The sequence below is a fragment of the Ricinus communis genome, chromosome 7 (assembly GCF_019578655.1).
Source record: "Ricinus communis isolate WT05 ecotype wild-type chromosome 7, ASM1957865v1, whole genome shotgun sequence".
NCBI lineage: Eukaryota > Viridiplantae > Streptophyta > Magnoliopsida > Malpighiales > Euphorbiaceae > Ricinus > Ricinus communis.
Window position 1 is genome coordinate 4,761,127 of NC_063262.1, and position 15,386 is coordinate 4,776,512.

A 15,386-nucleotide genomic window follows, 5' to 3' on the forward strand; every position below is an offset into this window, starting at 1 on the left:
AAACCTTGCAGATAAGCGGAATCATACCACACGTACATGAGCACATAAGGACCTATTCTTTTTCTAACTCCTTTTGCTGTCTATAGGATGACCAAAATACCATCCCTCATATCGATTACTTCTTCTTTTGGTAAGTCATCAATTAAAAAGAAAATTATAAATTTTAATTTTCTGAATGGTTGTATTAAATCAAATATGTATGATATTAAATTCAATCCAACAGTAGAAGTCTTGCACCCAAAACATCATCTTATCGTCTTTCTGTTACAAAATTTTAACCTGAAACCGATTCCAATGATGCAAAAAATGGGTTACAAATTTATGAATTATCTTATATGTACTAACCAATCCATTTATTGCCCCACCGTCAAACTTAAATCTCCGAGACTCGAGGCATTATTTTGAATTGAATAAAAAAAGGGCATGCTTTTGAATTTAACTGATTAATTTAATTTTTATTTTATTTTTACTTCACATATAAACAAAACAGAGTTCTTGTTCATGATATCACGTTGTGGAGTCGTGCTTACACATGTCACAAGCATGTTCTTTGAGCAACTACAGCCCATTTGTATAGTATCTTTTTCGCTTATTATTTAAATTTAAGTTTAATGTATATATTATAATTAATAAAAAAAATAGTATGTTTATATAATTATTATATATTTTTATATTGGATCATTCACATATATTTCATTATTTAAAACTAACTAATACTTGTCAATTATTTATCGATTTGAGGTATAAGTGGAGATATATATCAAGTCTAGATAATTTTTTTTTTATTATTTTTTAAATGTTAAGAAATATCGTGAGTAAAGCGATAAATAATTATCTAATAGAAATAATTTACTTTATTTTTTAAATTTGTCATATTATATTTAAATAAATAATACGAACATAATTAAAAATAAAAACATGACAGAGGATGAGAAGATAAAATTCTCTACTTAAAACCTTCATAGTCTGGTATTAGAAAATAATGTTGATTGCACAATTTTTTACAAGGATAGATTAGTGAGTGGAAGGTGGATGATACCTTGCAGCCAGGATTTGGAATTTAGCTTGAATCATAGGGACTTTTAAAATGTTTCAAAAGAACGTAAGAATCTGATAGTATTCTTGTCGTATGAGTTTAGGAACAGAATTCAAAAACATCAAAAAGAATTCTATGGTTACCAAGTTATAGGTGAGACCTTTAGGGTATAAAATGTTATGCTCTCTTGTTACATCATTATGACAGTTATGAGGATAGTACAAGGTTAAGTTAAGGCAGTAACCTTAAGTTGCTTATCCTGGTAATTTTCTTTTCTCGTCTTTTTTTTGTGTCTTTTCTTGGAATTGCCAGGGTGCTGACAGTAAAATGTTTTTGGGTTGTTTTGCTTAATCATATTAACACTTATAATCCTTTGGTTTGCATCATCTTGGAGGTTCACATTAGTGTTAGAGTACTCATTGTTCAATAATTTTAAAATATTTTTTTCCTATTTTTGTTGATGTTTTGCATTTAAAAATAATATTTCAATTTTATTTTAATTTTATAGATGCAATTTGATGGTTGGTGTTAAAATGAGCTTAAAGATGATGATTGAGAGTGAATTAGCAATTTGTCAAGATTTTGAATTTTTTTTTTAATATTTAAGCAAAAGAAGTTTCAATATTTAGACAGAAGAACTCTGATGATAAGGCATGATCACGTTCTGTCAACTAGAGACATCTGAATCTTAACCTATTTTTAGCTTGAAATTCAGCACAATTAGGAGACAATTAGATCTTATTTATTTAATTTTAATTGATATTATTCTCTTTTTAGAACTCCTATTTTAAATAGGAGATAGATTTCATTTTGAAGGACATTTGCTACAATCTTTTTAGATTATCTTTCTAGATCTATATATTAGAAGAAATATTAGGAAAACCGATCATCATTTAATAGACACAAACTTCTTCTTTTCTAGCTGCATTTTTCTTTGTTATGAGGAACTAAACTCTTTTTTATTTAGTTGAAGATTAATGATGCTTTGATTCTATATTTATTATGAGATCTAATTTACCTTACGAATATCTAAAGGCAAATTTTTTTTTTTCGACTAGCAAGTTTACATACGGAAGATTCTTTTAAGTTTGAATTTATTCATTTGGAATCTGGGCTCTTCTACTTTATTTTTATTTATTAATTTTTTATTATCATTTTTTTATTATTTTTTTCTCTTTTTTATTTTATTTTTTTATTTCCTTTCGTCATTCCAGCAGCTAATTCAGGACTCCAATTGCCAGCTTCCCGGATAATTTCATTACCCTCGCAAGCAAGATCACATCCCTCATCATGATCATGTTTTATTTATTTTACTGTTCTTAGGTATTTATGTATTGTCTGCAATCTTAAGGTGACTATTTTTGTTAATTAAATAATTGGCCATTGTTTAATTATCAACTTAGTTTATTACCACTTAAAATCTCATATTTGTAATTGTATGAATATTTTGATAGTTGTAGTAAATAACGTAATTGTGAATTATGTTATAAGAACAAACAATCTAATTTCAATAAATTGAGCTTGTGCGTTTGTTAATTAGAATTAGATCTCTCTAGTTTCTAATGTTGTTATTAGATTAAATCCTAAGAGCTTTTTTAAGGTTGTCAACTGATTAGAGAATTAATCAAAGAACTTGTTTTGGTTATCGATAATTTAAGGAAAGATTGGCTATTAGACTTTGTAAATAGTTATAACCAATTTATCTTTTAGGGTTAATTTTTATCCTTGCATCAATGATCAGTAGTTGGATCAAAGTTAAATTAATTCCTCTAACTAGAACTTTTCTTATATTAATTTATTTTTTATTTTATTTTTTCATTCTTAATTTATTTTTAATCTTGCAATCACAAAATCATCCCCTATATTATATTTTTATTTTTAAGAATTTAAATCTACCAATCCCTATGGACACAATCATGCTTATTGCTATGTACAAATTTATTTTGAATATGAATTTATTTTTATTGAATTCGATGCCTATCAAATTTTGGCACCATTGCTAAGGATTCGCGTTTTTAATAAGTTTATTTCCTTTTTATTTTATTTCCTTGATATATACCTCGTTCTTCTAGTACAGGTTAATTTCAATTTGACCCTGAAATTAAAAAGAAGGCTCGCCGGTTGAGAGTGCAAACCAAGCAACGTTTTAACCTTTCCATATCACCTTCGCCTTCTAAATCGAATACATAAAATAATATGCCTGAATCATCCAGTGATTCAAAAGAAAAATTCATGGCCAACGCTAGAGAAAGAACTCTTGAAGAGTTAGTTACACTGGACTTGAATCATCAACCACTTTGCACTGAATATGCAGAATTAACGGTACCTTTTGAACTTAAGTCCATCTTATTCACTTACTTCTTATGGTCTTGCAGGTGAAGATCCCCATAAACATCTTAAAGAGTTTCATGTTGTGTGTTTAAGCATGAAACCTCATTCAGTGACAGAGGAACAAATAAAATTATGTGCTTCTTTTTTCCTGATCGGTCTAGCTAAGGATTGGTTTTACTGCTTGCCCTAGGGTCAGATAGGTTTCAGCCTGTGTTCTACTAAAGTCAATGGACAGCTATTTGGCATTCACTTCTTAAAATGATTGAAGAGTTTTATCATCTAAGAATCATGATTATAACTAACTTCTCTTGCTTATTTTCTTAAATGACAATAATGTTATGGTTGAAGTTATAAACAAGTTTTTCTTGTTTCCTAAAAATATTTTTTGTTCAATTAAAAGACTATTAGATTAAATAAAAAGCCCAAAGGCTATAAGAATTACAAAAGAGATATCAATACAATAAAAGGTCACCCACCAACAACCATCACCTCGGCCAAAGGCCCAACCATAACAATACTTATAAAAGGGTTTAAAGACATAGGTTCAAAACTAGATAACCTAAATTTTAGGCTTACAGCCCAAGAATATGGCTCTATAGCCTACAAACATTGAAAAATGCTAAATGATCCCTGCATAATCCACATGTCTCCCAAAACATCCATTTTCTTCCCTAGCAATGCCTGCAACATGAAGAACTAGAAACAACAAGTCGTAGCCTTCTATTGTATCTCATCTCCCTTGAACTTCTAAGCATTAGACTTTATTGGAAAAATAGCAAGGATTAAAACATGAACACATAACCACCAAAAGAAGAAAAGACTGGCGAGAAAAGCTCGACGCACCATCGCTAGCCCAATCGCAATCTGCTTCCGGATATGGAGGCATATAAAGGATGGGACTGTCGATCTGCTGAGAAACAACTTCCTCCAGCACTCCATTGTACCTCCAACAGCTTCCATTCTCTTTGACCCATTTTCGCCTAACGACGAAATGCCAAACAACACTACCATGACTAACAGTAGCTAGGCCAATCAAGCCCTACATTACAAAAACATAAAATACCTAACAACAGACCCAGCTAGGGCCATTATAACACAAATAAAATTTACATGAAAAAATGAAGATGAACAACAAAAAGGAAGGCCATACAGATCAGAGGGGAGTCTACCTGTGGATAAACCACCAACAATCGCCCAACAGAAAACCCTAGAAGGACTCAAGTGAGAGAGAGGAAAACAAGTAGCGAGAGAAAATGAATTTGATTAATAATTAATTATTTTTTTTTACTTTTTGTTTTCAAATTCACATATACACATTGTACATCAAAATTGCTATAAAAGATATAAATTAATGATGTTTTAAGATTTGTAGCTAGTCATAAATAGAGATGGATTAGGTAAAATGCTTCTTAGTAATCATCTGCTAATGGATTTTTCAGTCCATAGCCAAATTATTGACGGACTTTGCAATATATACCATTGCGCTAGAAGAAGATGACAACATAGTATTTAGCAATGAGAAAATACTTATAGACAAGTGCAACAATAACTTTTCTCAAGAATGACTTCTAACCAACGAAGTATGTGTATGTTATTAAGTATAACAAGGGTTTTTTTTCCCTTACTAGGTTCTCATTTATTTAGCGATGGAAAAAAATTCCATTGCTAACCATGCAATGCACTTAGTAATTGATAATCGATTTTTGCTAAATAATTTTTAATTTTATTGAGAATAGGAGGAAGTAGTGTTACTCTACAATGTGAATAATGTAGAAAAGATTGGATCTTGTTGTGTATTTTTATGAGAAAGTGCGGCCTCGAATATGATATTTGGCGTTACAAAGTGACTTACACATAGAAAGCAAAACCAATCTATGCAAAAGATGTATCCAATTCAACCTATTGGTGTATTAAGGATAAAGCTAATGAACACAAGAGAAGGGGAAAAAAGAGAAAAAGAGAAATTATCCCTCAACAGGCACCTGGTTAGTATTTTACAATGGGAGATTTCAGAGAGCCATTCATCCACAATAGAAAACAATCTTTTTAAGCAGAAACTCCTTTTTAGATGCATCATATAAATGGGTCCCTAGTGCTCTAACTTTCTGCCACATTATAGAGCAGGCAATCTTTCTACTGTGTCGTGCTCTCCTTACCCCCAACCAACAAGTCAATTCCTAGGGCATGTTAACATCTCCACAACCCACTACAAGAGTCCTTAACGTAGGTCCCACATATATATATATTATACAAGGGTAGAGATTTCCAAGTAAGTCACCGTTAGTGGGGGTGACATGGGTCTCCCATTTCACTCCTTTTAAACGCCAGCAATGATGCTTTCTTATTGCACATATTTTATGAAAGCTGCACCCATCTAAATCTATTGCTAGAGAGAATTCAAGTGGGACAAGCTATCAAATAAAGCCATTTCCTTTATTTTCTTTTAGTCGGTGCAAATTATTTTCTATTTTTCTTTTTGGTTATTGATGCTTCTTCCTCTTCTCCTCTTTATCTTTCATTAATTTATTATTATTATTAATTTGTAAGAAAACATGTCTGTACTATATCACACTCCTTTATATCTAATTAATTACAACATTACTCTTAAGGTTTTATGTATGTACTCGATAAATAAAATAATATTTTGGAAAAAGAAAAGGCAAAAATAAATAAAAAATATTAAATCCAAGTTATAGGGAGTTATCAAGTATACTAGCTATCTATATGTATAGAGTACTCTTCTTGTCCACAAGGAAAATGATTCTCCACTTTTATCTTTTTACAAATTCAACTCTTTCCTTTACTTTCCAGCTTTATGGACTTTTACATTTATACATCATAAGCCCCATTATATATTTTTATTATTCATAGACCATAAACCCCTACTTGTGTGTTTTCTCTTTCTAATTTACATAATTTATGAATAATATTATACATACATACATACATACATATATGATGCATACTGTTATGTTCTACTTTCCATTGCCTTCTTTCTCAGAACAAAAAGATTACAGAAGCAACTCACACGTGCTTGCAGGTACAATTTGTACATTTGCATGCTTCTAGTTCTAATTAGAATATCAGCTGTGTATTTGTAACATATTCATACATATGTTCTTTTTTCAAAAACAGAAAAAGAAAAGTTAATTACTCATAAATTGATTTTTCGCTCTTATCTCATTAAATAAATACATAAATTAAAAAATAAATCTGTATTTATTGCATAAGAATATCCATAATAACTTTCTTTCGAAGAAAAAGTATGGAGACAATATTCATATACAATGTATTTCGTGTTTGAATTGTTCATTGACCTAAGAAGTGTATGTGAAGTGGAAATTAAGAAGGACCATTGCTCTATCTATAATATATTATAAATTTGATTTTTCAATGATTAGTATTATGTTGACCAAGAACAAGGAAGGATAAATAAATTTCAATTCTTAAATATGTGCGTGTTTAATGACGTCCTTGCTAATCCTATGAGTTCATCTGTTCTCTTTTTTCTTTTTTCTTTTTTCTTTTTTAACAATCATCTAAGTGGTGTACTGATACTGTAATGGCGGATGTGGGTCACTTGTTCAAATCGAAAAGCCTTCATCACTTTAATTTATTGGTTTATCTTACCTAAGGCAGGTTCCTAAATGTTTCCTCTTAACCAGTTTTATATTTAAAAAGAAAACAGAATATTTTTTGTCAATTGTTAGTAAATAAAATTAATCATTAAAAAATTATTTATCCCATATGTATTTTAGGATTATGTAAAATTTATCTGAGACAATTTAAATTAGTCGGATTAATTTTAAATACTAGATTAAATAAGAAAAGATTTAATGAATTTCAATAATTACCATAAAAGTGTTAGGGTAAAATCAAATTATTGCTCTTATTTCAGGTCATTCCAGTGTAGCAGCAAGGAAATAATTTTGAGCCGGCTATGTTTAAAGTAAAAGAAAGAGAGGGAAAGAAGAGAAAAAGGGTTATCCCAAATTCTGTCCACCATCATTGCCAAATTCTACGCTCTATAATCATCCAACCCCCACGGAATCAAATGCCCATCATCCCAAATCATTGGTGGGCCTCTCATGTCTCTCCCTCACACGATTCTTCTCCCCTCCCTCACACGTGCCACTTTATCTTTTGTATCAAAATTGTATTAAAAAGAAAAGAAAAGAAAAGAAAAGAAGTTGCAATACATTATTACAGGGAGACACTGTGGAGATGACAAAGGGAGCCACCAATTAGTTCTGTTTTGTCTCTTGTTACTCCTTAATCTTTTATTAAATGTTGGCTTTGGTGTGAGGATGAGATTTTGTTGGAAGAGATATCAATTAATTAAATAAATGAAAAAGGGGTTAGATTTAGTTTTTAATGATATATGTAATTATTCCCAATCATACCTTGAAAAAGTGAAAGTTGGGGAAGACAGCATATACTATTATCTAAATTATACAAACTTATTTTTGGTAATGTATCATGTAATAACTTATTTAATTTCTCTTCCAATCCACTGTCTGAAAGTCAATGTCTATCTACTTGGGTCCAAAACAATTTCTAAAAAAATAAAAATAATGGCCATCTAGCTACTTGCTTTTTGGTATACAGCCCACTCGCTGACAAAAGCTTTGGATAATTCCTTCTTCTTTAAAATTCATGTCTTATTTTTGCACAAACTAGCTTATGAGTATAAAACCACCAATCATTTTCTTCAAATACGGTATCTTTCTTTCTTTCTGCCACAGTAGCAAGTAGCAAGGGCCAATTATGCGAGTAGCATGATTGAGAAAAGGAAATTGATAGAACATTTCATATAATTTAAAATGTTAACAATAGGTAAGGGTTGTAATAAATAAATATGAACTTTGTATAATTCTTTTTATGAAAAACAATTGCACACTCATCAAGGTTTCTTTTGTTCTCTTTTTTCTTTAACTTGATTTGTTGAGGGAACTTCTGCTGAGTTTGACACTGTGTCACAATTAATTATATTTTACACTGTTAAGTTCTTAATTGAACTGTTTTATTAGTATGGAAATCACCGAGTGTTTTGTTTTTTTCACGGGAGATATTAACTAAATACATAAATTTATAATTAGGGTACAAAAGATAAAGATCTTTTATGCATCAAATGTAGCAGGTTAATGCTTGGAATTTTTTCACTTTTGCTGTTATGCTAATAAAATGATTTCGGTTCCAAATGCGAGCTGACCCAAAAGTGATTTTGCAGTTTAATCTAAAAGAAAATATATTAAATTAATTATTTTCTTTTAAACATCATTGTCTAATTCACATTACAACATAACCAACAAAGTGGAGTACAAACTGATCTCTTCCTAAATTAGGTTCACCTTTGAAATTATTGCGATAATATTATAGTGGTTAGATACTTGTCCAATAATAAGCACAGCTAATGCTAACAATCCATCCTTCTTTTTAGTGCACTTGATAATTAAATTTTAAAATTCAGTTTGATATTTTTATTCCCATAATATTCATCCAATAATTAAAGAATAAAATCTCGCACAAATTATTCTCGTTTAGTATAATCTTCTTCTTATTTTTTTTTTCTTTTTTCCTTTTCACCTTTTCTGAAGTTCAAGTAATTTAATTATTATTACATATATGTATATATATACAAAAGTAAACAAAGGTTAAGTCGTTTTCCAAATAATGAGTCATGGCACTGGTCAGTGCTCACATCCACTGAACATATGTAAATTGCATAAAAGCCTAACACTGTCCATTAATTCTTAGGGCTGCTTATCACTACTGCTGCTTTTTCTGTATTAATCTTATAGATTTGTATTGGACCAAACTTAATTAAAAGAAAAAAAAAAAGGTTCGATCGAAGTTTCAAACTTCAACAGCTAATGAATAATCTCTTAAATGCCGCCCTTAGCTACATTTTGTTCGATATGGTGCGCGCCGCACCTTTAATTTTGTTCATCCGGCCTCTTCAATTGGACCAATATGACTGCCCTATAATTAAGGCATAATAATCTCTCTCGTCAAAAATTGATTTATATATTAGTTAGTTAGTCAGTAAGTTATAATGAGAATTAATGTCAAGTTCAAGTTGACAAGTATGTAAAAATATCTTAAATTTTATTTATTTGTAAATTATTTTACAGGATTCAAGCATATCTATAACAATTTATCTGCGAATTATATAAATTTATATATAATTTTTATATAAACAATAGAATTAGAATGGATGGAGTGTTATTTGAGGTAAATTGAAATTGAGTTGTACCTCTTAAAGAATTATTAATAAATAGGAAGCAGAAGATGCTAGTGATATGGTGATGTTGTTCTAAACTTGTGATATTATTAATTAAATTTTAGGTTTATCATGTTTTATGGGTGACCTAACTTCTCATCAGCATAGCCGACAAAGCAGTATCGAAAGTGCTGTGTAAATGTATACGTAGCAAGTAGGTCCCAAACACACTCCACATCAACTTTCTAGTTAAGCAAAGATCCGGATTCTTGTTGATGAATCATATTCTGGCACCATTATAACTCTTTGAATTTGAAACTTCATTTGTGTCTTCTACCTACTTTGTTTTCTTCTTTTAATTATTTTCCATAATTTATATATATATGTATATATATAATTACGCATGGACACAACAAATCAAGAAATTCAAGAAGCCAAAAAAGCCCACTCTCCCCCTAGTTATATAGAGATAGTGGACATCCCTTTCCTAATCTCTTCCACATTCATAATAAGCAAGAATAAAACTACCCACCATCCTCTCTTTAATTTAAAAAGATATGTTAATCGTTTTACAAAACTGGAAACAATTCTTCTTCTTTTTTTCAAAAGAAAAATAAAAAGAATGCTATTTTGGTTAGCAATGTGACATGATACCCATCTCTAGCTAGTTAAACCAAGGCATGGAGTGGGAGACAGATCATGTGGTTTGTTTTAAAGGATACTTATTAATATCCCCAATAATGGCCTTCTCCAATCAAATTCTCAAAAGCATGATATTTCCTTTTTAACTTTTCATTTATTGTTTTCATTATTATTATTATTATTATTATTATTTTGGTAACAAGTACCCTCATTAAGTTAAAGCAAAGCAATCTTTAAATGAGTGCAGAGAAGACACAAGTGAGTTCAAGAAAACAAAAGAAGAAGACATATGTGGCCAATTATGATCAAAAGAATGAGAAACAAAAATATCATCAGTAAGCAAGGGTGACAATAATAGGAGTAAACATGGGGTAGAAGCTGGCTAATAATTGATACATGTAAAAGAGAGAAAAAAGAAAAAAGAAAAAAGAAAAAGAAGAACGTAAATACGCCAAAAAGCATATAGCAAAAAAGTAAGTAGTAATAGTTAATTTTGGTACGTTAATGGGTGGCGAACCGCTGAGCGAATCATTCCCTTGATGTGTCTCCCACTGCCATGTGAACTGTATAGTATCCAATTCTAGAGAGAGAAAGCATAGAAAAAGAAAAGGGAGCAGTTTTTTTCTTGTTTGTTTGATACGATAATGAGAATTGGGAAGATAGAGAGGATAATATTAGTGGGGTTCAAATGGTCAACCTTTGTATAGAGATAGAAAGAAATAAATAGAGAGAGAAAGAATTAAAAGAAGAAAAAGAAATTAAAAGAAAGAAAGGAAGAGTGAGTCTTTCATAATTTCCATGCCTCCAAGATTCGTTTCTCTACTCAATTCATTCCTTTGATTAACAATAATAGCCACCCACCCACCCACCAAAATAAAAAGTCCAACTCTCATTCTCTTCCCTCCCCCTCCCTTAAAAGACCCTTTTGCTTCTCATATCTCTCCATTCATTTTCCTCTCTTCTTTCCTCCTTTCTTTCTTTCTTGCTTTCAAGAACTTAAAAATCTTTTGTTCCCTTATATATATCTAAATGGGTTGTCTTGATGATGGGTGCAACACTGGCCTTGTTCTAGGTTTAGGTTTCACAACGGCAACCATATCAAACCCAGACAGCACTATCAACAATCAAAACAACCAAAAGCCCAAGACTAAACCATGTCTTAAGTTTGACCAAATGGTGGGAACGGCAAGTTTTGAGCCTTCACTTAGTTTGGGTCTCTCAGCTCATCATATCGGTTCTAGTAATAACAAGATGAAGATAGATGTTATCAAGAAAGCTACTTGCCATGAGGATTCCGTTGATTTGTTTCGTCAAGCTTCTCCTCATAGTTGCAGTGCTGTTTCTTCTTTCTCTAGCGGTAGGGTTAAGAGAGAAAGAGATTTTAGCAGTGAAGAAATTGATGTAGAAAGAGTTTCTTCAAGAATTAGTGATGAAGATGAAGATGGTACTAATACAAGAAAGAAACTTAGGCTTACTAAAGAACAATCTGCTCTTTTAGAAGAAAGTTTCAAGCAACACAGCACGCTTAATCCTGTAATTATTTATTTGTTTATCTCTCTTCTTCTTTCAAGTTATCTTTTTTTTTTTTAATTAAGCCACTAATTAATTTTTGTTGATTATGTAATTGACAGAAGCAAAAGCAAGCTCTAGCAAGGCAGTTAAATCTACGGCCCAGACAAGTTGAAGTATGGTTCCAAAACAGGAGAGCCAGGTATGATATAACATCACCATCATCATCATCATCTTTGATCCTCTAAAATTACATTAACCATCAGATTATACTATTTCCAAGCAACAGTTTCCATGACCCGTGAAATAAGCCAAAAGGTCCACATAAGAAAAGGAAAAAAAACAAAGTTCACTTATTTACAACTTAATTTAATTAAATCTATAATCAATAATATCTCCATCCATATTTAACCCTGTGATTTATTACTAATGATCGGTTTGTAATTATTTTTCAGGACAAAGCTGAAGCAAACTGAAGTGGACTGTGAGTTCTTGAAGAAGTGTTGTGAAACACTAACAGATGAAAATAGAAGGCTACAAAAGGAGCTTCAAGAACTGAAAGCATTGAAATTGGCACAGCCCTTTTACATGCATATGCCAGCAGCAACTCTAACCATGTGCCCATCCTGTGAAAGAATTGGTGGCGTTGGTGATGCTGCTTCAAAGAATAATCCATTTTCAATGGCTCCAAAGCCCCATCACTTCTATAATCCCTTCACCAATCCTTCTGCAGCATGTTAAGGTGCCAGCATAAACATTAGGAGAGATACAAAGAAGAGAAGAAAAGAAAAAATAGAGTATAGAATCCCACAATCCCTCTAGTTTTTGGTTAAGGGCTTGTACTCAAAGTTTAGTGTAATTAATTATTTTGTAGAAAATATTAACTAGCGATGATCAATCTCTTTTTTTCCTTTTTTCCTTTTTTTTTTTAATATAAGTTTGTATATTTTTCAGCAAATATATGCATGAAGGGAGGACTATTATTTAATCATTTGTTGATTAGTTCCTATCTTGTAAATTTCCTTTGATAGTCAGTCTTTATTATGTGAACGGCATTATGTACATAATTCGTATAATGAGACGGAAAATATTACTGAACTTAATCAATATTGAATTTACAGTATACTTGTCAAACATTTGAATTTTCAAGTCCATTTGGAATCTATAGACCTTGCCATATTTTTATTTTACATATTGTTAATTAATATATCTTTCTCTTTTTTTCTTCTCAATACAAATTTTCTAATAAAGCTGAGATATCTGTTTATATGTTTAAAAATATAATCTCACATAAAAAAAATACATGTAAAGAAAAAGAATACCATAAAAATAAACTCGGAATACGTATTATATGAGATCAATTGACCTTTAATCACATATATATATATATATATATATATATATATATATATATATATATATATATATATATTAAATTAATAGATTTAATCTTATAATAATATTGAAAGTAAAAAAAAAGGGGGGGAAGAAAAAGGAGAAATAACATATTTATTGTTGAAGAAAAGAAAGGAAAGTACTCTTAACACTCAACTACATGTTTAATTAATGGTTGGAGTACTTTTTCTTCTTCCAACAATCAACTCAACCATAATAATAATAATAATAATAATAATCACCAAAGTCCAAATTAACCTAATTTGCAGTTACTAGAAATGAGTCATACGACAATGATGAGTGAAGACTAATAGTAATGAGACATGATGCCACAGTCATGCTTTTTAGTGCCAAACCCTTTTTATGTTTGGTAGTTTGCTGGACTCTTTGTTGTGTCTATAACAACAAAAGAAAAGAAAAGAAAAGAAAAGAAAAGAAAAGAAAGGGATAATGATAAATCAGTTGAAGGTGATGATTAAGTGAGAAAGATAGAAAAATGTGGGGGTGAGAGGGCGGTTAGCTCACGTGTACCTGTTCCTAATATATTCAGTTGTGTTGTAAAGAAAGAAAAGAAATGAAAGGTGAAAAGAAGAAAAACTAAAACAAAAAGGGTCGAGAAATGGGTGGTGGTGGGAAGCGTATAGACAAAGAAAGGAATGGATGATTCACTTGAAGAAATTAATTATTTAAATTAAGTTTTTTTTGTTTGTGTCAAAGGTCTCGTGAGGTGCTCTCTCTTTAAGGGTACTAGTGGGTCATATGCCACGTGATGTACCAATGGCTCCTTCATCTTCTTCTTATCTATCTACAATCTTCATCAATCATCATGGGATTTTTGCCATGAATTCAATTCAATGTCACCTTCCTATTACATGGGTCCCCTCTCCTTTTTTTGATGGCTTAAATTCCAAAATCCCATCCTAAAAGTTTCATATTCTAAGTTTACAATAATGGAACATATCTTAGGTTTTATTGCCTGTGCTACGGTCTTCCTTATTGAACGATCTAGATTCATTGCTAGGTATTTATTTATTCATACATTATAAGTAAACTAAAAATGATAGAGTAAATTAGAAAGCAACTAAATTAACATTTCTTTTCTGTAAAAATTTAAAAGATTAAGTTCGAGTCTCTCACTATTAGTACTAATAAGGATTTAAAATTCATAATAACTGTAAAGTATTACTATTTTATATATAATTTATTATTTATTAAATTTTTAATGAGTAAAAAGAATATCGTCGGACCCTGTATTTAAATTTTTTAAATGTTTGAAAGTCTAAAAATAACATCAAGAAAATAAATATATAAAAATTGGGTGGTACGGAGAAATATTATAATACTTGAATATTAAAAAAAGAAAAGAAAAAGAAAAAGAGTTTGTTATATAATTCAGTGACGAAGACCAATATATCAACTCTTTGAAGTCATAAATACAGAAGAGGAAAAACCCCCAATGTATACGTTATGATGATTGGTGTGGACATTGAGTAGCACTGAAATGATGAGAAGGTTCTCTAATATGATATTATAGTCTAGCAACTATCCATTTGATGCCCTAAAATTATGGTGTGGAGTGGACCAGTAAATCATGAGGGGACTTTCCTGCAAAAGTAAGAACTTTCCACGAAACTTGTTCTCTTCGTCCCTTTCATCACCACTCAAAATATTTTCTTCTTCTTTTTCTTTTTAAATACTTTACCATTATATTAGTCTCCTTGTGCAACTCTTCAAAAATCAAAACCTCCCACCTGCCTCAATGATTATCCTTTTTGAAAAATAACACAACTATCTGAATTTTCTTTATTATTATTGTTCTAAGTTTAAAATCTTAATAAATTTAATAGTATATTTGTACACAAATTGTCTCTTAATACATGTGATGTAATGAACCTCGTTACTGTTAGAAATTTTCAAAATCTGGAAAGATAATGCATTATTTTCACCAAATTTAAGTCCTCTTGCTATCTTTATCCTAAGAACTTTTCTTTTAAAAGGAAAAGAAAAAGTCAATGTCTATAATTCATCATTGCATTCAATGTTATCATTTAAATTATTACTGGATGTTCATGTCAGTAATTAAAGCAATAATTGAGCTCCTATTTCAGCAATAGGAAATATATTTAAATTTTATTGACAATAACTTTTAATCTAGGCAAGGCATATAAGTGTGATTCTTTATAAATCTTATTTAGGCATTTTTTTTTTTGAACATGTGATTTTATTTTAGGCAAAATATTCGTTCAATTT

The 15,386-nt window shown here is 30.4% G+C and overlaps 1 protein-coding gene across 1 annotated transcript; it reads left to right on the plus strand.

Annotated features, from left to right (window-relative positions):
• Window positions 1-11,014: 11,014 nt before the first annotated feature.
• Window positions 11,015-12,732, plus strand: LOC8267677 (homeobox-leucine zipper protein HAT22). Its single transcript, XM_002530545.4, has 3 exons — window positions 11,015-11,765; window positions 11,864-11,943; window positions 12,197-12,732. The coding sequence occupies exons 1-3, from the start codon at window positions 11,262-11,264 to the stop codon at window positions 12,480-12,482; spliced, it is 870 nt and encodes a 289-aa protein (XP_002530591.2). The 5' UTR covers window positions 11,015-11,261; the 3' UTR covers window positions 12,483-12,732.
• Window positions 12,733-15,386: the final 2,654 nt, after the last annotated feature.

Coding starts and splice junctions, on each gene's coding strand:
- LOC8267677 (XM_002530545.4), top strand. CDS start 11,262: ATGGGTTGTCTTGATGATGGGTGCAACACTGGCCTTGTTCTAGGTTTA. Junction 11,766..11,863: donor AACACAGCACGCTTAATCCT/GTAATTATTTAT, acceptor TGTAATTGACAG/AAGCAAAAGCAAGCTCTAGC. Junction 11,944..12,196: donor TTCCAAAACAGGAGAGCCAG/GTATGATATAAC, acceptor ATTATTTTTCAG/GACAAAGCTGAAGCAAACTG.